Here is a 20,395-nt window from a genome sequence, read left to right as displayed (position 1 = left end):
ATCTGTTTCAAGATGAGATTTCAACCCAAGAAAAGCACCTAGCTCAGTGGGTGACCAGGTTGGTCTCCTCTTACCCACCACCCACCAGCCCTGCCCAAGCTCTGAGGTCAGTCCTGCAATGCCCAGCTTACCCCCGCCAGAAACTAGGGCCATGTCCCTCAGACAGAACAGTCCACAACCCCTTGGTGCAGACAGAACTAATAATTAGCTGTCACGATTTAATAATAAAAAAATATAATCCATGCCACAACACACATGGATTTAACTAATCTTAATTTGAAGGGAAAATAACAACTCTAAATATATCAAATGCAGGGTTTTTTTTAAGACAACCTGCAAGTGGCGTTTATCTCCAGTTTCCAGCATGAGCAAGTTATTTAGTTTCTCCCACTGGCCAAGCTAATATTCTTTTCTCACACTTATTTTATTTATTTTTTACAGTCTGAAACGAATGTTTTCCGAGAAGCAGTGTAAATCCCCTGGCTGAGCAGAAGCCCTTTTCTGCAAGAAGGAAATGGCAATCCACTCCAGTGTTCTTGCCTGGAGAATCCCAGGGACAGCAGAACCCGGTGGGCTGCCGTCTATGGGGTCGCACGGAGTCGCACACGACTGAGGCGACTTAGCAGCAGCAGCAGCAGCAGCAGCAGCAGCAATGCATTTTATCGCTGGGACCCCAAACTGAAGCCCTGGTGTATGCCCTGCCCGCCACGTGAACCCTGCCCTCCACCCCCAGGAGCATCTCCAGCCCTTCCCGGTTCCTGATCAAGGAACCAGGTGGAGCCATCACGGCACGGACCTGCCGCCGCCTCCAGCCCACGGGGCCTGTCGCCTGCTGCCTGTCTCCTGCATTTCTCCAGAAAGCTGACATTTGGCGTTTGGGGGAAGGAGCAAAGAAAAGGCCAACCTATGGCTGACAGCTGATGGCTCATTCCTCCCTTGATAGCTTCATTTGGTTGTGGAAGGGGTGATAACACGCCAAAATGAAATACCTGTGATCAGGGGCTATACAATGGGAATTCTAAGGCGGAATCTGGAGGGAATGGCCGAGAGACATCCAATAAAAGTTTTCAGGACACTGACTCTGAAAGGCAAGCATCTCACATCGCCAAGCGGGGTCCGCGCTCTTTTCAAAGCTTTCCAGATGCTTCCATTTCTCAGGGGTCTATCTGAGCCCAGACCCTGTGCCGGGTGGGTGCTTGACACTCTCATCTCATTGAATTCTGAGCATGAAGCCAAAAAAGCAGGTGCAGACAGGAAACCGGGATCTAGAAAAGTGAAGCAACTTGCCTGGGTGGGCTCGGAAATCCCACCCTGGGCTACCAGCACCAGAGCAACTCGTTCCTTCAACCCTCCAGACCCCTCCTCCTGGGCGACCTGCCCTCGAGTTGTGACCAGATGACAGTAATGTGACCGGAGACGGGAAAGGAGGGGCCACACACCAGACGGGACACGCGACTGTCGTCCTGAGGTTGTTTCTGACGGGCAGCCTCAGAACCCAATGGAAATTTCTCCCAGATCCCAGGGAAACCAATGGTCACCATTCTAACACCGGGTGATGATGGAGCCAGAGAGAGACAGCAGAGCATCTCTGAAGGAGGAGGCGCCCACTCGTATCCGCAGCATGCACGCCACGCACACGTCCTTTCTAAGCATCACAATTATCGTTAGGTAGATGAGGACCCTGCAGCTCAGAAGGGCATGTCACACTGCAAGTGGCCGGCAGAAAGCAGGGTGGGCGCAGACTTGGGCTCCCCAGTGTGGATGGCAAACCCAGACACCCCTAACTGCACTCCGCCACACCCTTCCTTGAGACGCCCATCCCAGAGAAGAGCTCAGAGACTCACGCTCTTGGCAAAGCCTGGACCCTGCTCATCTCTCCTCCCAGGGTTCAGTACTCCTGCTGCCCTCGATGGATGGGTCCCCGAGCTCCATCAGAACCCTCCTCAGAGGCAGGGAGGATGTGGCGGGAAGGGACCTTAAGAAACAGGAAGAACTCCTATACAGGTAGACATGTATCAGATGCCTGCCCCTGGGTCAGATCTCCAGCCAAAGCCCCTACCTCTGGCCAGCACCAGTCCTCCATCTGCAGGGGGGCCTTGGACAGAAGCTCGAGGGACCTCCTCCAGCCCCAGCACACCGTCAAAAAGCAGCACCCCGGAACTCGACCATACACATCAATGGCAAGGCAGCTCACACCCTGGCCATGTCCCCACATGGCCACCTCCCACCATGCTCCTGCCCCATGGGGGCTCTTTCCAGTGGGGATGTCCAGGGTCGGGGAAGGGCAGGAGGTTCTAGTTGAATGAATGAATGAACGCAATGGGACCGGGGTCCCCAACCTCCAGAATCTAATGCCTGATGATCTGAGGTGGAGCGGATGTAACAATGATAGCAGTAAAGTGCACAAGAAATGCAATGTGCCTGAGTCATCCCCAAACCACCCCCACCCCACCCTGGTCAGTGGAAACACTGTCTTCCACGAAATCAGTCCCTGAGGCCAGAAAGGTTGGGGGCCACAGCCCTAGGAGACAAGGCTTCAGAAACATCCTCTCTCCACTCTCCTACTCCTCTATCATTAAAAAAATAAATAAAAAAGTAGTTAACTAATCTCTTTATACCCATCTCCAGAATCCCATCCCAAGGGACGAGTGCCACTCTGGGGTAATGACCCACAGAATTCTAGCTCAGTTCTCACCCTGGGCATGTCCTTAATAGTGGAAGTGCACGCATGGCTCAGTAACTTCTTTGCAACCCAGTGGACCGCAGCCCGCCAGGCTCCTCTGTCCATGGGATTCTCCAGGCAAGAATACTGGAGTGGGCTGCCATGCCCCCTCCCACAAGGGATCTTTCCAATCCAGGGATCGAACCCATGTCTCCTGCATCGCGTGTACTGGCAGGTGGATTCTTAACTACTGAACCACTGGGGAAGCCCCTAACAGTGGAAGGGACCCCCCACATATTTACAGACCAGCCCTGCCCAGCCCATCTCTGGAGCCCAGCCTCTAGAAGCACCTGGAAAAAGACAGTTGGGACCTGCCTGTCTAGACCACGCTCAGACTGTGGGCTCCAGGAAAAGCAGGACCCTCACAGCCACGTGGGCGCCCCGCCTCAGACCACCAAGCCAGAGGCCAAGTCCTAGGAATCAGCACCACCCACACCAGCTACCGACCAGGACCAGCTCCAGGGACGACAGGGGTGCATGGGCAGGCTGGAGCATCCCCTCCCAACCATGGCCAGAAAGCAGGGACAGGAAAGGCCTGGGCAAGGCCAGCAGTGCCCGGGGCTGGGGCAACAGCTGGGTAGATTTCCGGAAGCCCAGGCAGAGAAGCGCCTGGAATTCCTAGTCCCCCTCTTAAAATATAAAGACTCAATTATCTTTGAGCAGCTTGCTTTACACATGAATTGACACATTTATTTTACAATAAATAACTAAAAGTTATCTGTGTTTCCTTTTACTGTTAATCTACACAGAGAAATAATAAACAGGGCTTGTCTACAAAAATGCAACTACTGCAGTCCTCAGAATTCAATTAAGCTAAAATAATTAATGCTCCCACCATATTAAATGACTTTAAACATTTGAGCTACTGAAGTTTTTATTCTTTAATCTTTCCTTTTTATTAAATTTAAAAAAAAAAAAGAAGAAGAGGAAGAAGGAAAAAGTTGGTGTCAAAGTAGGGAGGGGAAAAGGCAAAAAAGGAGCCTGGGAAGGAAAAATCATGACGGGCTGTTAAAACGGAATGGTCGTCTTTAGCTGACACAGCACGGAGACTGTCTCGTGCCTTTGATTAAAATAACATTTTAAATGCTTTGAACAAACATATCTCCTTAGACTTCTAAGGGATTATTTTACATATTTTTTCGAGAATGAAGAAATCCTTTCGTCCTGTTGCTGAACAGAAAAGGCCAAGAATATCTTTCGTCACACACAGAATAAAAATACTGTAGGCCACCGCAGTATTACAACCTCGAAAAAAGGAGGGGGGCAGAGGGCGCCGGGGGGTGTGGGGGTTGAGGACAAAGCCGCCTCGGAGATTAACTTTGCCTTTTATGAAATCATATTTAGTTGCTTTCTTAAACAAACCTACCCACAACGATCTGCAGCCTCTCATTGGAAAATACCTTCTCTGTGAAATGAGGATTTGGATGGGCCCTGGCGAAAGCAGAAAGCCTTCCCATTGAACCGTGAATGGGACCCCTCTCGTAGGCAGAAGCCACTCCCGAAAGGTCTGTGTGAGCTGATGCCAAGTGTCTGTGCCACTGGTGAAAACTGTCTCTCAGCGTCGGACAAAGGAAAGAAACACGACACAAGGGGCCCAACACCTTCCTCGCGTCAGGGCTCCGGCCCTAAGGAAGGTGGAATCACTCAGACCTGCTTGGCGCTCTGAGAAACCGAGGCAGACGGGACTTTGGCCTGAACACGTCAGACACTTTTCTCAACGCCCTGGGCAAGTTGAGAGTGTGGGAGATTTCACGCTAGGACGCCCGCCAGAAGGCCAGCCCCACAGGCCAGTCTGGTTGCACAGGGTCTCCCCAGGGCCCAGCCCATGCCTGCAGGACTCAGCACTCCACTGCAGGCCAGAGACAGAGTTCATTAACCCCACTGTACAGATGGGCAAAGGGAGGCTTAGGGTCACAGAGTTGCCCGGTGGCTGCCCCAGAGCAGCTGGCCTTGCTGCGTCACCTGACTAACTGCCTCCTGGGTGACGGCAGGGTGGGGCTGGGGGGTCTCCTGGCCACACTCATCTGTCCCACCCATGGGAGCAGAATGTCCTGGTTCCACCAGGTTCGCCCGCCCACCCCAAGTAGCACCCAAAGCCTCCGTCCGCCCAGCACCTCCGCTGGTTTCCATGACCCAGACGTAGTGGAGATGGATACAATCTTCTCAGCCAGCCAACTGCTTGCACGCTACAGTGCCAGAAAGTACCCCCAGGAGGAAAGCCACACTGGCAAAGCATTTACGGAGCTCCTGCTCTTTGAACCTACCCACTCGGCCTACCAGGACTGTTCCTCCTGGTGACACCAGGAGAAACTGAGGCTCGGACCCCCGAAGGAGCTCGTCCGAAGTCTCCTGGCAGGACCCGAGTCCTGCACACGCTCCAATAGGGTCCTGCTGCTTCTAGGAAACCCGGGCCAACCTGGGCCCTGAGCTCAGTAGGACAAACCAGAAGCCACCACTCTGGGCTGCACGGGCACGGGCTCCCTGAAGGAGGCCCTGGCGTGCCGTGGCCTTGACCAAAACAGAACTTGAGGCCAACTCCCCAGGCCTGCCTGAGGACGCCAGCCCCTGCACCTCTTCTTCAGGTGATCAAAGCCAGCCGTCCAGGGTCCACCAGGTGAGCGTGCCAGAGGTGATGGCCAACCTCCCTCAAGGAGCACCGGCTCCAGCCAGGTTCCCACAAGCCCCTCCCTGGGCCCACTTCTAGCACCAGGCAACATCAGAAGGGGCCTCTTTAGACAGATGGGAAACCGAGGCCAGAGAGTGGATGAGAAAAACGAGGGCCCCCAGCAGGCCCTGCCCACACGCAGTATCTCATCAAGCCTCACAACAACCCCCAACAGATAGGTCTCATTCGCTCCATTTCACAGATGGGGAAACTGACTTTGTCCAAGATGTGAAAAAGAGATTCCAACGCGATACGGTCAGGCTCCAAAGCCAAAGACTAAGCCAAGAACACCAGCAAAGTCAAGGCCAGCTAGCCTTCCCAAGGACCATCCTGCCCTCCCAGCCAGCTTTGGATGAGACCCCCACCACAGAGTCTGTTGCCAAAAGCAAAGTAACCCTCAGCCCTCTGGTCCTCTCCGAGCCCCAGGTCTGTCTCCCCGTGAGGGTCACCCAGATGGTAGCCCCTAGGCAAGGGCGAGCCCATCCTGGTAGCCCCTCGGGCCCTCCCAGCACCGCCACCCTCAGACAGAGGGTGAGCCACCCCCGCCCCCGGCACAGCGAGGGGCGAGGGCGGGCCTGGGACCCGAAGGGTGGGGTGGCTTCTGCAGCGGCCGGGCGAGGGCAACGTTCCATACCTGCGAGGTTCTCCTGTTTGGGGCAGACGCCTTTCGTGGGTGACAGCAGGTGGTCATCCTCATCGGGGGTCACCTGGATCCCGATCTCCACCGGCTCAGACACTTTCCTGAGCTCAGAGCGCGAGGAGGGCGGAGGGCTGCCCTTGTCCAGGCCTTTGTCATAGCAGGCCCCCAGACTGCCGCCACACTGCTTCTTCTTGTGCTCTATAAAAACCAGGATGTCTCCCAGGGGGAAGTTCATCTGACACTGTCCACAGGTGAGCAGGTCAGGGTCGGGGCCACCCACCATCAGCCCCAGGCTGCCGGGCTCCTCTATCTCCAGACCCTCGTCTTCCTCGAGGATGGCGGCCTCCACATGCTCAGGCTCTGCTGGAGAGAGAAAGCACAAGGGGAGGGGCAGAGAAGACAAGATGGGCTTAAGGAGTCACAAGACCCATCATTCATTCCAACCCTTCCCCACTGAGAGCCAGGCCCCTCCGCTGTGGGATGCGAAGGCTCACCACGTTCCCCACCCAAGACTCCTGGAGGTAAGGGGTTTGCCATCCTGCGTGCCACATATGGGCAAACTGAGGCTCTGGGCGCAGCCCTTGCAGCTCCCAAAGGTTGCCCCTTAAGCAGTGCGGATCTTACGGCTTTCTAGTTTATGTCCTGCCAATTTCCCTTCAGTTCCGCATACGGACACACACATGACCACCTGCACATCCACACACATCCTGGTTCCACCAGGGGCTAGACCATCCCCAGCCTGGTGTGGCAGCATGATGGAGAGGCATCTCGAAAACTCTGCAACATCTCAGAACCACCTGGGACCTTTGAAAACCCCCAGGCACCCAGGCAGTACCCCAGACCAATGACACTGGGAGTCAAGCTTCAGGCTGTCTTTTATTTTTTTTTTTTTAAGGCTCTCAGGTGATTCCGATGGGCAGCCAAGGCTTAGAACAGTGAGCCAGAGCTGTTTCTCCCTGCTCTGGCGGGAGTCGCACACCCCTCTTCCCTCCCACCTTTCATTCAGGTCCTCCCCATTCACGAGCGCCCCTGCTTGCATTCCTCTACCTGAGACCTGGCTACACACCAGACAGGAAAACAGAAACCCAGACGGGTGTCCCGGGGCTGGTCTTTCCAAGAGAAAGAAAGGACCCGGGCTCAGAAAGCAACAAGTGAGCATTGGTTCAGAAAGAAATATCGAAGGGAAAAAAAAAAAAAAAAAACAGGGAAGAGACGCGGCTAGTCAGCTGAACGAGGCAGCTGGCTTCCCTGCCAAACACTCTGCTTCTGGTCAGACTTCCATCGTTTTGTAGATTTTGCCGACATTCACCAACTCCCTACTGTCCTTTTTTGTTGGTCGGTTTTTATTTCACTCCCAGTAAAAAGAAAAGAAAGAAAAAAAAACTCTTTAGACTCCAAAAGCATTTCTTGGCAGATGACAAACCACACTTGCTTGCAATGGGCTGTATGTTTTCGTATTTCTTTAGCCGCCGATCTACCTACCTCCTTTCATTTTTGTTTTGTAGGGGGCAAGGGAACCACATATTCTGAAGCTAACGCCTCAAAAAGCAGCAACCCCCTCAGGAAAACCCGGGAGACACGGCCAACCAACGGGTCATAAATAAGGCAACTGGACAGTGAGGTTGCATCCACGCTCAGGGACTGAGCAAACTCGAGGTGAAATTTGTCAAGAGCAAATGTCAATGGCCGTGTAGACAGAGCCAGTGGTGGGGTCTTCTGAGAAGCCAGGGGGCAGCCAGGGGTCTGAAACCCGAGGAGGCAGGTACGGTTTAAGTTGTGTGGCATTTAAGAAAGGATGATGAAAACCACAGAAGAACAGAGGGAAGAAACAGACTGGAGGAAAACACATTCCGTGGCAGTGAAGTTATTGACAGGCCAGAGCCAAAGAACAGATAATTTAAGGAAAAAATCCTGTGGCATCTTCCATCCTACATTATAAATCACGGCTCTGTGTGTTCTGAGCACAAGCTTCTTCAGGGCCTGTGAGAGTCCGTGTGGAAGACCCAGCAGACAGCACAGGACATGGAACACACGTGAACTCTGCACGCAGGGGTAGGCGCCCAGGTGTTGCGGAGAAGGGAAGTGACAATCTGAGATCCCGCCCGTGCTTCCAGAAAAGCAGACGGAGCCCTCGATGAATTACATGTAGAAATGCACTGGCGATGCGGCCGCCCAAAAACACCCCGCAGATGAAGAAATCCGAAATCTCTTGTCTGCATACCTCTAACAAAAAAAAAAAAGAAAGAACCTAGAAGGTAAGAAAAACCAGTGTGCACAAAGGCAGCCCCAGAAACCATTAATTACACTTTAAAAAGAAACCAGAGTTTACTTAAAAAGGAGTTGGAAGACAATGCTACATAATTAATTTACCAATTTATTTTATGAAAAGATGCTTTGCTATGGTTAAAATGTAATCACAACCCTCACGCCGAACAGTGTTTCTAGGGGTACCGGGTTCCCCGTGCACGGTTTGTCAGAATGTTAAAGGTAATTATTCGGTGCCTCTTTTCCCTTTAATGATCTAACATTGAGCAATACTGTTTATATTGAAAAGCTCGCACCTTTAATTACCAATTACATATACATAATTTCAGAGCCAAAGGAGAAGAGCTGTGAAAACAGTTCTTTAGAAATATAAGGATGTATTGTGCACCATTGCTAGAGAAGGAACTCTTAATAAATGGGAGGAGGATGTCAAAATACTGTTTTGTTAAAAAAAAAAAGAGAGAGAGAGAAAGGAAGAGAGGCACAAAGGAAATGAGCTGAAAAAGCAAAAAAAAAAAAAAAAGGACAAAATGAAATCGAGAATTCAAATCAAACAGGGGTGACTTCTGTGGTAGAAAGAATGGAGGTACCTGGTCCTCCTGAGCAGACCTGGCACTCAGCAGCATCTGTAAGGGCATTTTATAAAAAATAAACAAAGACAATATTTCATCCATCCGAACCCCAACCTGATCATCCTTTCTGTGGACAGGGAGATGTTTTCTGTCATCTAATTTCATCTTGGCTTCCCCTGTCTTGGTTTTGCGTTTCATTAAACTTTTTCAGCTGAGTCTGTCAGTCCGTTCTCCCCGGTGGGAATTTTGAGAAGAAGCCTGAATAGTTCCTCTCTGCTGGGGGATTTTAAGCTACATAATCTCAAACTTCTTTTCTCTTGCAAAAGAAACAGGCTAATTTAAAAATGAGCAAAGGTCACGCAGGCCTGTTCATAGGTATTCATCCTTCTCCTCGCCATCTTTTGCTAAGGGACTCTGTACCAACACTTTTTCTTTTTCCTCCTTTTTTTTTTTTTTTTGTTTTGGTAACATCTGGTATTCCTTCCTTTATTTGGCAGTCTCTGTCTTTTCACTTTCCTCCTGCTGCAAGCCTCGTGAGCCCCAGTAATTGAGTTTGAAAGTATCCGAAGCCGTTGACTGGGCTGCAGGTCTGAGTTCTGCCTCCAGCCCTCTTGCACCCAGCCAGCCTGGGCAGCCAGGCCCCGCTGGAGTCCCATCTGGAAGACAGCTCTGAACTCGGGTCCCCAGACCCCGGGTCCAGCCCTCTGCCTCCTGCAAAGGCGCCCAGGAGGAAAAGAAACAAAAACACGTCCTTCCCCCGCCACGTGCAGTGCTAAAAGTAAAACTCCTGGAGATGACAGGGGGTGTTCGCCCAACTTCAAGGATCCGGGTTTCCTCTGCCCACCCCACCCCACCCCACCCCCTCGGGGCGTGGAGCCCTGGGCTATGGCTGCTGTGGGAGGCGCTTCCCAGGAAAGAAGCAACGTCACCCCGAACCCCCAAACTGTCAAGCTTTTAGGTCAGAGCGGGTGGACCAAGACAGCTTGCTGAATCTCATGCTTGAGGCCTTCGGAGACACCCCCAAAGGCGGGCTGTGGTTTCATTTCCTCTGCAGGCGGATACTGAGCTGGGCGTGGGGGGGGGGGGTGTGTGTTTGTGTGTGCGCGCGCGCGCCTGTGTCCCTTCTTAGAAGCCGATCACTCACAGAAGAAATAAAAGGAGAAAGAACCACTTGCCCAGGCTCAGAGAAGGGCACAGCGAAATGGGGCCTGCCCCCCACAAACCCTCCTTCCTCAGTCCTGTGGACGCGGGTGGAGACCCACTGCCCCACACAGGCTCAGAGGACCAGGCCCCTGCCTGACAGGCAGAGTTGCCCAAACTGCCACCCAGAGATGAGAAAGCACCAGGAAAGAGAAAAGTCACATATACACAAAACAGCCTTTCAAACTCCCAGACCCTACAAACCAGCCCCTCCCGCTGCCTTGTCCCACAAACTCCAGCCTTTAAAAAAAAAAAAAAAAAAGAAGGCAAAGATGAGGTCCTTTCCTCGGAGAGGATTTCCGCTTTCACGCAAAGCTCCCCCAAGAGTCAGCAGCTCTGGAAAACCCTGCTGCCCTCACTCTCATGAGCCGAATAAAGTCGACGGATCGCTGCGACATTTGACTCAACGGCAAGAAAAATGACTGAGTGCAGCTGATGACTTGTTCCAACAGCAGATACCTGGCTGGGGTGGGTTCTGAAACGTGACATCCTAAAGCACATGGACAAACATATATTTACACACACACACAGTTACACGTTTGTTGTCATTTTCTTTTACAACAAAACCACATTTCATTTGCAAGGCGAGGCCTCCTCCCAGCTCATAAATACACTTAGAAGCAATGAAATCAGGGTTCACAGATACTAATGGACATTCCTGTTAAGTGGACGGGGAAACACTTGATCCTCAGACCAGTTCCCCCATGCCTCGGGCTGGCCGGGAAGGAATTTGGGCAGAAGACAGAAATGGAAAGACATCATTAACACCGACAGGGCCAAGCAGCCCACAGGCGCCCCCAGCAGCTGCAGAGGCTTAGCGGGCCTTACCTGGCCAGGGACCCCCACCCCCATCACACGCTGGCTCCAAGGGCCCTGCCCGCCCTGGGTCTCCTCGAACAATTGCCCCTGCACCTGCCCTTCAGGGAATTCCAACCAAGGGGCTGGCCTCCTGCTGTCCCCAGAGCCCAGAGCATGTGTCCTGCCGCACACACAGCACACAGGCCTGCGTCCCCTTAACCCTGCGTTGATCCAAATCTTGTCCCTTAATGGCTAAGCCACAGACCAGGAGAAACCCGTGGAGAATTACTGTTTCGGTGGTGGGGGGTGGGGTGGGTAGGGGAAGGAGGTGGGGGGAGGGGTGCCAGGCTCTCAAAATCCTGTGCCACCGACGTCACTGCCGCCATCCTATTTGTACGCGTGTTTACAAGAGACGCTGAGCATCCACGCGCTGGAGCGCCGCATCCGACGGGAAGACACGTTACACCTGCTTCCTACGAAGACAGCCTCCGCCAGCCAGCTCCAAACCAACCATCTGCGAAAGGATTTGTCATTCTCCTCCCCGTGAACATCCAGGGAGGGGCCGAGACCCCTAAACGCCACCGAAATGCACCCCTCGACGGAGCACACTTTCTGAACCGCCATCAACGTTTAATTTATTGGATCCAAGAGAAAAATGACAGTCGTTGCGGGCGGGGGTGGGGGGGCGGTGGAGACGGGAGAGAGAAGGAATCAATTCCTGGCAAAGAAAATAATCTATGACTAGAGGACGCCTAAAGGCTCGACAAGAGGTTTATGAAGTTCTCCGCTCGGAGGGAATCACGCGGGGCCAGCAGAGGAGTCGGAGAGAGAGGAGCCTCAGCTGAGCCAGGCACGTGTTTTGAACATCCTCAAGGGGCCACACAGGGTTAGGACCCAGCCCCATCTGGCCTCTAGGAAAGGCTTGGGGCTGCTGCTGGACCCGGGGAAGGGGCAGCCGGGCTGGTCCCAGGCAGGTCCCACAGATCTGGGCTCTCTCTTCCTGGACCATCCGTCCTCCCAGGAGGAGCAGGAGGAGGACTCCAGCCTGCTCCAGGTGTCACATCGCTGGGGGCCCAGGCCCCATGCCACATTCACACTCGAGGGAAGGGCACAGGCTGGGGCCCGTCACCAACCCCACCAGACCCTGCCTGCTCCGCGCCAAACGCAGCACCCGCCTCAAAGTGAAATCTTCCGTATTTCTGACATCTGGACAGAAAGGAGGTCGGGGCACAACCTCATCTGTACTGTCGATTTCCCTGTCCGTGAAGATGAGCTGGGGTCTGGCTGACCGGGCCCATCGCCGGAAGACCCCCTGCATTTCAGGGAAGTGGGGACTCCTGATCCGAGGAGATGGTTGGGACGCAGGAAGAACCCAGTCAGCACTCTTCAGGAAAGGTGGGGGGGTTCTGAGGGTAGGAAGAACACCCCCCTCCACCTGGTTTCAGGATACTTACGCATGTTAAAATCAGCTCCCTGAAAACTCCCCTAACTTGCTCGACAGACTTAGTCCAAACTCCCCACCTCCCTCAGTGCACCCGCCTCTCCAGATCCCCCCAAACTGAGCTCCGGAGGCCGGGTCTCACACATCCGAAAGGAGGGAAAAGACCCCACGAACAAGGAAAGCACCCCTCAGGTGTATTCACAGAGCCCATTCACTACCACAGGGTGACTGAGAACAAAGTCAAGCCCATGATACCAAAGCACGGAGTGACCTATGTTTTGAGAAATCAGATAGTTCTTTAAAGAAAAATGCTTTGCTATAGAAATCCTTCTAAACACATTCAGAAGATTCAATAAACCTGCAAACACCTTAAATTTTCAGACACAACAGAGCTCGTAATAAAACATATAAAAGCATTCTTCGAGGCCCAATGCAGAGATTTGTTTTCTTTAATGCTGCGCCTTTTCAAAGGTGCCAAACAGAAGAAAAGGACCGTCCACACAGGATGCTGAACTGAGAGCCTTTAACTGGAGGCGAGGCTCTGAGGCTCACAGCAAAACAACAAGAGTGGAAACTGTTTCCAACATCTCGTTTCCAAGGTAGAAATTTAAACTTGATTCCCCCCGCTTTTTAATTCTCAGCAGTGCATCCATTTCTGAGGCTCACGTTCATCACAATAACGCTGGCACTCAACTTTCCTGAGTCATTTTTGCTTGCTGTTTTAGTATAGAACTCGTTAGAACATTCTCAAGTGTATTTGCATTTCAGCAGTTCAGTCGAAGGGGGTCATAAAAAAGTTGTGTAAAACAGAGGATTTTTTTTTTTTTACTTTGAAGTTACCTAATTCGGTGTGGTCTGGGATTTCATTATCGTAGCAGAGCTCGGGCTGGCTAATTCAACACCCAAGCAGATTATCAGCTGCCTCGGAAAAAAAGAAATAAAGAATGAATTTCTTGAATTTCAGCAACTACACAAAAGACTTGCATATGTCAAAATGCCGGACGAGAGTCCCCGTGAATGTAGCACCATTAATCAAACCGCGATCTGGTGTCACTTTTGCCAGTAAAAAAACGATGCTTCTCCCCTCGCTCCCCTCACTGGCTCGTGCGGAAGACGCTCGAAGTGTGTCCCTCGGCTTTCATGTGCCTCCAAATAGCCTGCTCTCGGCACTTTTTATACGTGCCTGGGGAAAACCACTGCTCAAGGGAGCCGGTCAGCAAATGGCTTTTCTTGGGGAGGGGAACGACAGCTCGGGTAGATCTTACTGACGTTTGGCTGTCTGGGAAGGAAGGGTTGTGGGATGAGGAAGAGGGCCTTGCCAGGCCCCCAGGCCCCATCATGGGATTAAACAGAGAGCTGGAAAATGACAAAGCCACACTCAGAGCAGCCGGGTGACACAAACATCCATCCCTGATGTTCTGCCGTGCCCTCTCCCTTAAAAAAAAAATAAATGCCAGTAGGCCCAAAGCTAACACTACCTTCAGAGAAGGATGCTTGGCCAGCATCAACAACTTGACTGTGGCCACAGTTCCCCTGTCCTTCCAAATGTGACAACAGCCTCAAACCCAGTCCAAAGCCCTTGGAGAGTTGTAGCTAAAGGTAGGACCTAACCAGACAGCGAGAGGGTCCTTCCTTAAGCCATAGGAGATGCAGGGGATGGCCCCCAAAGGTCAGGAACCCCATCCTGACCCTCCTCCTCGTATAATTATTTTCTTCACAAGCTGTCGAACCTGTAGTCTGTATTTAGTTACAGCTTGTGAAACTCCCCCAAGTTCCAAGGCGAAGGATTGGGGATTTTTAAAATGACTTTTTTTTTTTAACGGTTTTCTGCAGGCCAGAGGCCACGGCCCCAGCCCAAGGGTTCAAGACAACAGTGGCATTTTATCTCTGAGTTGTCAAATGAGCTCACTGCCACAATGTGCTTACAACAGGCTTGATTCAAACATTAAATGAAGTAGAGAAATCATCAGATAAATTGCTGGCCCTCTGTACTGCAGAGTGAAGGCTCTTTCCCCGGCTGATGACAGCGCTAGGCTTTTGTCTGACCTAATTTATTTCTCTTTTAGGTTAGAATAAAGCACTCCTTTCCTGTCTCCACGTAACCTCTTCTGCCCATGGACTAAACTCAGTACAGGAGACTCAGGGTTAACTGTGCTGTCTGCAGATTTCTTGAACTTGGAGAAGAAGACATTATAGATCCAGAAATCCTGTGATCAAAAGCCCACATATTCCCTAGCACAAAATTACACGGTTAGGGGAGAAATCATCTCGTTAAAGGCCGTCCATTAAGGGCACCGTTCGGGGTGAAAAGCATTAGCAAAGCTGGGTCTCGCAAGCACATACTCCTCTCAAACAAAGTTTTACGTTATTTGAGTTGGCATTTTATCTCTTTGGGGACTGATGCTTTTTCCCTTAGTACAGTGGGAACATTACCTAATAAATGGAATTGAGAATCCGAGTGTTATAAAATCTGAGCTGAAAGGATTTCCATTCATCAAGCTGTTTTAGACACATGACTCCCCAAGGCAGCGGCAGATCGCGGGGTCTGTGACATACAACACAGGAACCGACAAAACGAGGTTCACATTTCCCAGACACACCCCCACAGCCTATCCCGTGTGCCTCGACGACCTAATGGAATTCATAAAGTCAAAACCACAGACGAACCAGAGGAAACACACCCGTTCAAAAAACTAAGCATTGCAATTGTTTCCAAAAAAAATTAAAAAGAAAAATTGTCCCCCCAACTGCCTAGCGAAGGCTTGTAAATCAATGCCGATAGCTTGAAAATAGATTTCTCAAACTTATATTCTCATTTTGTCTTGCTCGACTCTCTGCAGGAAAATCAATATTACAACTTCACACTTAAGACATTTTGCAGCAACGTAAACGGCTCTCGCGGCTGATGGAAGCCTGGTCCCGGCCCCTCGCGGCGCGGCTCCGCGCATGACACGGGCACCGAGCTCCCCCTAGCTGCCAAGTGGCGCCAGGCACCGCTGGGCGTTGCAGACTTGCCATCCACCACAAGCCAATTCAACTGAAAGTTTATTTTGGAAAGTCTTTTATCACAACAAGCAACAGAGAATGCAAAAGATCGTAGAAAGGAGATGAAAAGGAAAAAGGGAAGGTGAGGGCAAGCCGTGTTCTGAGCCCAAAGGCAAGCGCCAAGAGCTCGATTCTGACAAGCAGCTAGAAACTGGTGCGCTATGCAGCGGGAAACTGGTCTGTGGGAACCCAACTGCTCAGCCTGCTTCCAGTTCCCCTGAGACAGAAGGCTAATTACTGCCCAGTGCACCCAAAGCTGGCCTGCCCTTTGGTACCCTAAGACCCAGTTAGCCCTGCACAGTGGCCACCAAAGCACCTCACCCAATCTGACCTCAACCTCCCTCCATGTTCCTAAGGCTGGCTTCCCCAAAGCAGCTGTATTCACTCCGGCATTTGAGAAATGACTCGCTTTTCTGTTACGACATATTTTGAAGGCCAGACAAAAATCTCCAAGGCCAAAGCACAGACAGAGAGCAACCCTCTGCCCCCGCACCTCCCACCCTAAAAAAAAAAAAAAAATGCCACTGTACATAATTTTCAGGGAGGGAAAGACTACCCTTTAAAAATACTAGGGGTTGTTAAAATATGCTCATGGCTGTCTTCTCTCAGGTGTGAATTACAAATGAATAGAATCAGCCGGGCATAACACCTTGGATGAACACAGTTTTCCTCTCCCTTAGAATCAGAGCAGCTGACTTATGTCACACTTCTAATGATATGGGGTTCCCTTCTGTGCAGAAGGGGGACAAACTTCACTCCCCCTCTCCCAGAATTATCAAAAAAACAGAGGGGCCTAGATCTGATGAAATTTATCAGAGGCCCAATTTTGAAACATACGTGGACGCCTGGAGATGCACTCTACCCTGAGGAGTTAAGATAATTGTAAGCACAGCGGCCTTCAAAACAAACAGCTACAGCAAAACCTAATTTAAAAGGCAACCGTGGAATTAACACGGTGAGCCTAACTTCTGCATCAAATCTTGGGTCTCTCTAGTTGTTTTGCAAAATCGTGAACTCATACGGAAAATTACTAATCTTCCAAGGAAACCTGTTGGGGGGGTTGTTGACAAATAAAATCACCTGCACTGGAGTTGAGTTATCTACCCCGGGTTTGTTATTTCCTTCGGGAAGTCTCAGGCTGGGTTCATTTGCCTCTCCACTCACCTTGCCTGGCACCGCCGGCTCACGGCCCTTCCCTCTCTGTCTGGTCAGTCCACTGTCCCTCATCCTGCCCTCTTCACTATTGTCACTGAGTTGTTTTGTGTTTGTTTTTATTAATAGCTGTGTCTGTCCTCCGGCTTTAAAAGCCACATCCATCTGGGTCAAACATTTTGAAACAAACCAGAAGCCTAGGTCTTCATCCCCAGCTGTCTCCCACACTCTCCTCCCGGGCTCCTCTTCTCTCTGACCCTGTCTGTAAATTTAACTAGCTCATTATGGAGTCCTTCTCCGCCTTGCCAGCCCCCCAACCCCACCCCCAAGATTATCGATGCTGTTTGTGTGCTCTCTGTGTCTCAGACTATCAGTTATCCCAAGTTGCATCATCTCGAAAGAACCTGAAGCCAGCGGGCTGCCACCCAACTGAAGATGTACCACGCTTTAGGTGGTTTCTTTTCACATTTAAAAGCTAAAACGTGGGTCCCCGATCAGGGCTGTGACAGCACCCATTTGGCTGGCCAGGGCTCCAGAGCACCTGAGACCCATGACTCCTGCATCTTTGAGGAGACACACTTGTACAGGCCCTAAGCCTAAACTGCATCCCATTCTTGCCTTTCCCCCTGCCTGCATTCCCACCTCCTGGGTGACACAGGACAGACAGAAAAGCCAGCTGCTGTGGGGATAATAAACAGCCTTGTCTGAGAACTGGTTGGACCACTCTCCCTTCTTAAACCCCTGCACATGCCCTGGGCTCCACGGGCCCCTGAAAAGCAGGCAGGATATCCTTTGCCCCCCACCCCTTGGTCTCCTTCTCCCCATCTCTCCTTCCCAGCCCCTGCTCCAGGGTCAGCCGGGCTTTCCCCAGCACTGCTCTGAGCAAGGATGAGACAGCCATGGAACCAACGAAGGAGGGAAGGATGTCGCACCAGGCACCGCTGGCCCCCCACGCCGCCCAACCGCCACCAGTGCTCCCGGCCAGGGCTTGTTCCCGAGGTCCCAGGAATGCCAGAAGGGGAGAGAGCAAAAGCAAAGCGAACCTACCTGCTTCTTTCCCCCTTTACACACAAGTGCAAGCACTCCTGGCTTCTTCGCTGCTGCCAGCTTGGCAATGCACCCCCCATAACTCCCCCTTACCGGAGCACCCCCCCCCAACTTCCCCCTCCTCAAAAACAACCCTTGCAATTATACAGAGGCTCTGTGGGGCAAATTGCCTCCTGGAGAAATTAGGTGTCTGCAACTACAGACATTCTAACAGCCGCTCCACCATCTAAAGGGGGGAGTGGGGGTGTAGAATAAGAGATTGCTAAAGGCTCCATAAAGGACTAAATGTCAACGGGTGAAAAGGACCTTGATCAAACCAGGCTCAAATCTGGTTGCAAAACATTTTGTTTTAAATGCAACCAGCAAGTCGTCTTTGATGTTACAGTGGTGAAAAATATAAGAGAAGCCCTCTTCCCTCCCTCCAGAAAGGCATCCCTCTCCCAAGGCAAGCCCACTTTCATATCTATTCCCCTCCCCAAAAAATAATCATAAATCCACAAATTCTTACTAATGTATGTGCTGTAACAAAGGAGAGATGGCAGCAGCGGAGGCTCCAAGCAGATGGCTCCTATGCTGGGTTTTCCGGGGAGGGGAGAACCCCTTTATATATTTATTTATTTATTTAAATTTTTTAAAATATAACATAAATATTCGGCTCTCGGCCGCCCCGCAGCCAGTCCTCGGCGACGGATGGGCGCACAGCCCTCTCCAGCTCCGCGCCGGCAGCCGGGCCCCAGCCTGACAAGGTGATCGGAGGATGGCAAGGAACACAACCTGCCCGCGGTTTCGATGGCACCCAGAGGATGTTTTATTTCTATTGCAATTTAAAAGAAAAATTAAAAAAAAAAAAAAAAAAGGCAACGGGGACTCTGGCACCGCGAGAGAAAGGACGGCGGGGAAAGGTTTGCGCGCGGCGGAGCAGCGGCCCCGCGGGCTGCGGCGGGCAGGGAGCGCGGCGAGCCGACCTTCCCGGTGCAAGTGTGCAGGCACCCGGGCGAGCTCCCCTGCCAACGCTGTACCTGGCCCGCTCCCGCACGCTTCTTCCCTTCGCTAAATAAACCCGACCGGGACGCTGGAAGCGGCTGAGTCTCTGCCCCCTTGACTGACTTTGCCTTCCCCGCCACTTGCTTGAAATCCACATGATTTCAGCTGGTGGATTTCCACTGCGACCTGCCTTGTTTATTTAGACAGGGGAAGATGAAAGATCTGAGATAGGCAGATGGGTAAGAGATGGATAGGTCTCTTTCCCCTTTTTTCCTCTTTTCTTTCTTTTATTTTTTTCCCACTATTTTACAAGCACGTCCCTCTCTTCCCACTCCGAGCTGACAACCCTTTCCCCCCAGCCCCCTCGTGGCGGGGACTTTTCACCAGCCCCTGATGTCCCCCACCTTTTTTTTTTGGAGTGGGGGGGAAGAAGACAAGAACATCCCAGGAGACAGACGGAGGTGGGGAAATGGGGGTGGGGGTGCAGGAGCCCAGCAAACAGCCGCGCAGCTGGATTCTTTTGCAAATAGCACGAGGAGGGGAGAGAAAGGCGGCAGCGGAATCCGAGGACCGGCGTGGCCGGCGCCCTGCCCGGCCGGGTGCCGCGACTGGGGGAACTCGGAGCCAGCGGCCACCCCTCGCCCTGCGTCTCCCCCAGGCCCAGGCGCACCCCGCTCCCCACCGCCCGCGCCGTCAGCGCGGACCCACGCGCTCGCCAACTTTTCCCCACTTCCCGGCTCCCCCCTCCCCCTCCGTTCCCCCAACCCCCTCCCCCCTCCTCTCCAAACCCCGCCACCAGCGCCGCCGCCGCCACACACGCCGCTCGGAGGGGCGAGCGTCCAGCCGGGCTCCGCGCGCACACACACACACCTCCTCCAGCCTGCGCGCCCCCTCCCCGGCCCCGGAGCTCGCTCCGCAGGCCCCCGAGCCCCGGGCGCATCGGACTGCGCAGCGCCCGGACTCCCCGGGCTGCAAAGAAACTTTCCTAAGGCCCTCCCGCCCCGCCAACCAGGCTCTGGGCCGACGCCGCTGCCCCTGTGCGAGCCCGCGGGCCGCCCGGGCACCCGGCCCGGCTGCGCCCGGCTCGGTGTCCCCAGCCCTGGGCGCTTGGAGCCCCACGCTCCGGCCCCTCGCGCGCACGCCGCAGACACTTACGGGTGATGATCTCCCTCTGGGACAAGTGCTGCGGGTTGCCCTGTTTGCGGCGGGACATTGCCCCGGCATCTATTCTGACATCGCCCGGAGAGCTGGACCGATGGGGGGAGCCGGGGGAGGGGGTCCGAGCCGCCGCCGCTGCCGCCGCGCCGCTGCCGCCGCCGCACCTCCTCCTCTGCCCGGGTTGGTGTTTTGGTTTTGTTTTTTTTTTTTTTTTTTCCTTCCTCTCTTGCCCTCTCTTCCTCCTCTTCTTCTTCTTTATTTTGAGCTTTCTTCTATGCTGTTTTTTCTTTTATTTGCAAAAAGAAAAAGAGAAGGAAAAAGAAAAAGCAAAACCTCTCGATCTAAAATAGGAGAAAGGAAAAAAAAATCCGCTGCTGCTTGCCGCGGACTGGCTGGCTTCTTCAAAAATATATTCTTTTCAAGGAAAAAAAAAATTGCATACACTTCTTCAAACTGCTTGGCCTCCTGGACTTCCAAATGTCTCGAACTTAAACCGGATTTTGCACCGGCTCCTGACACTTTGAGGGTCTGGTAGGTGTAAAGCGCACTTCTACCAGGAAAGGGGGGGGGAGGGGGGGAAAATGCAAACAAATAAAAAAATAAAAGAAGAAAAAGAAAAGAAAAGAAAAAAAGCCAAGAAAACTTGAGGACTTGTCTCGTACCCCCTCACCCCGCCCCCTCAAAAAACCCAAAGCAATGTAAAACT

The 20,395-nt window shown here is 52.4% G+C and overlaps 1 protein-coding gene across 2 annotated transcripts in view; it reads right to left on the bottom strand.

Moving 5' to 3' along the window:
• Positions 1 to 19,960, bottom strand: part of BCL11B (BAF chromatin remodeling complex subunit BCL11B) — a 97,045-nt gene extending 77,085 nt beyond the window's left edge. The window contains exons 1-2 of one of the 2 annotated variants that reach the window (XM_040256967.1): positions 19,687 to 19,960; positions 6,022 to 6,390 (exon numbers count right to left, since the gene is read on the bottom strand). In XM_040256967.1, the coding sequence (XP_040112901.1) occupies positions 6,022 to 6,390; positions 19,687 to 19,744 (427 nt within the window). In that variant the 5' untranslated portion in view covers positions 19,745 to 19,960. The remainder of the gene's footprint in view (positions 1 to 6,021; positions 6,391 to 19,686) is intronic. The other variant, XM_040256969.1, reaches the window with a different exon arrangement.
• Positions 19,961 to 20,395: the final 435 nt, after the last annotated feature.

The sequence above is a fragment of the Oryx dammah genome, unplaced genomic scaffold (assembly GCF_014754425.2).
Source record: "Oryx dammah isolate SB20612 unplaced genomic scaffold, SCBI_Odam_1.1 HiC_scaffold_16, whole genome shotgun sequence".
Taxonomy (NCBI): domain Eukaryota; kingdom Metazoa; phylum Chordata; class Mammalia; order Artiodactyla; family Bovidae; genus Oryx; species Oryx dammah.
Note: the sequence above shows the minus strand (reverse complement) of the source record. Positions and strands in the feature narration are given on the sequence as shown.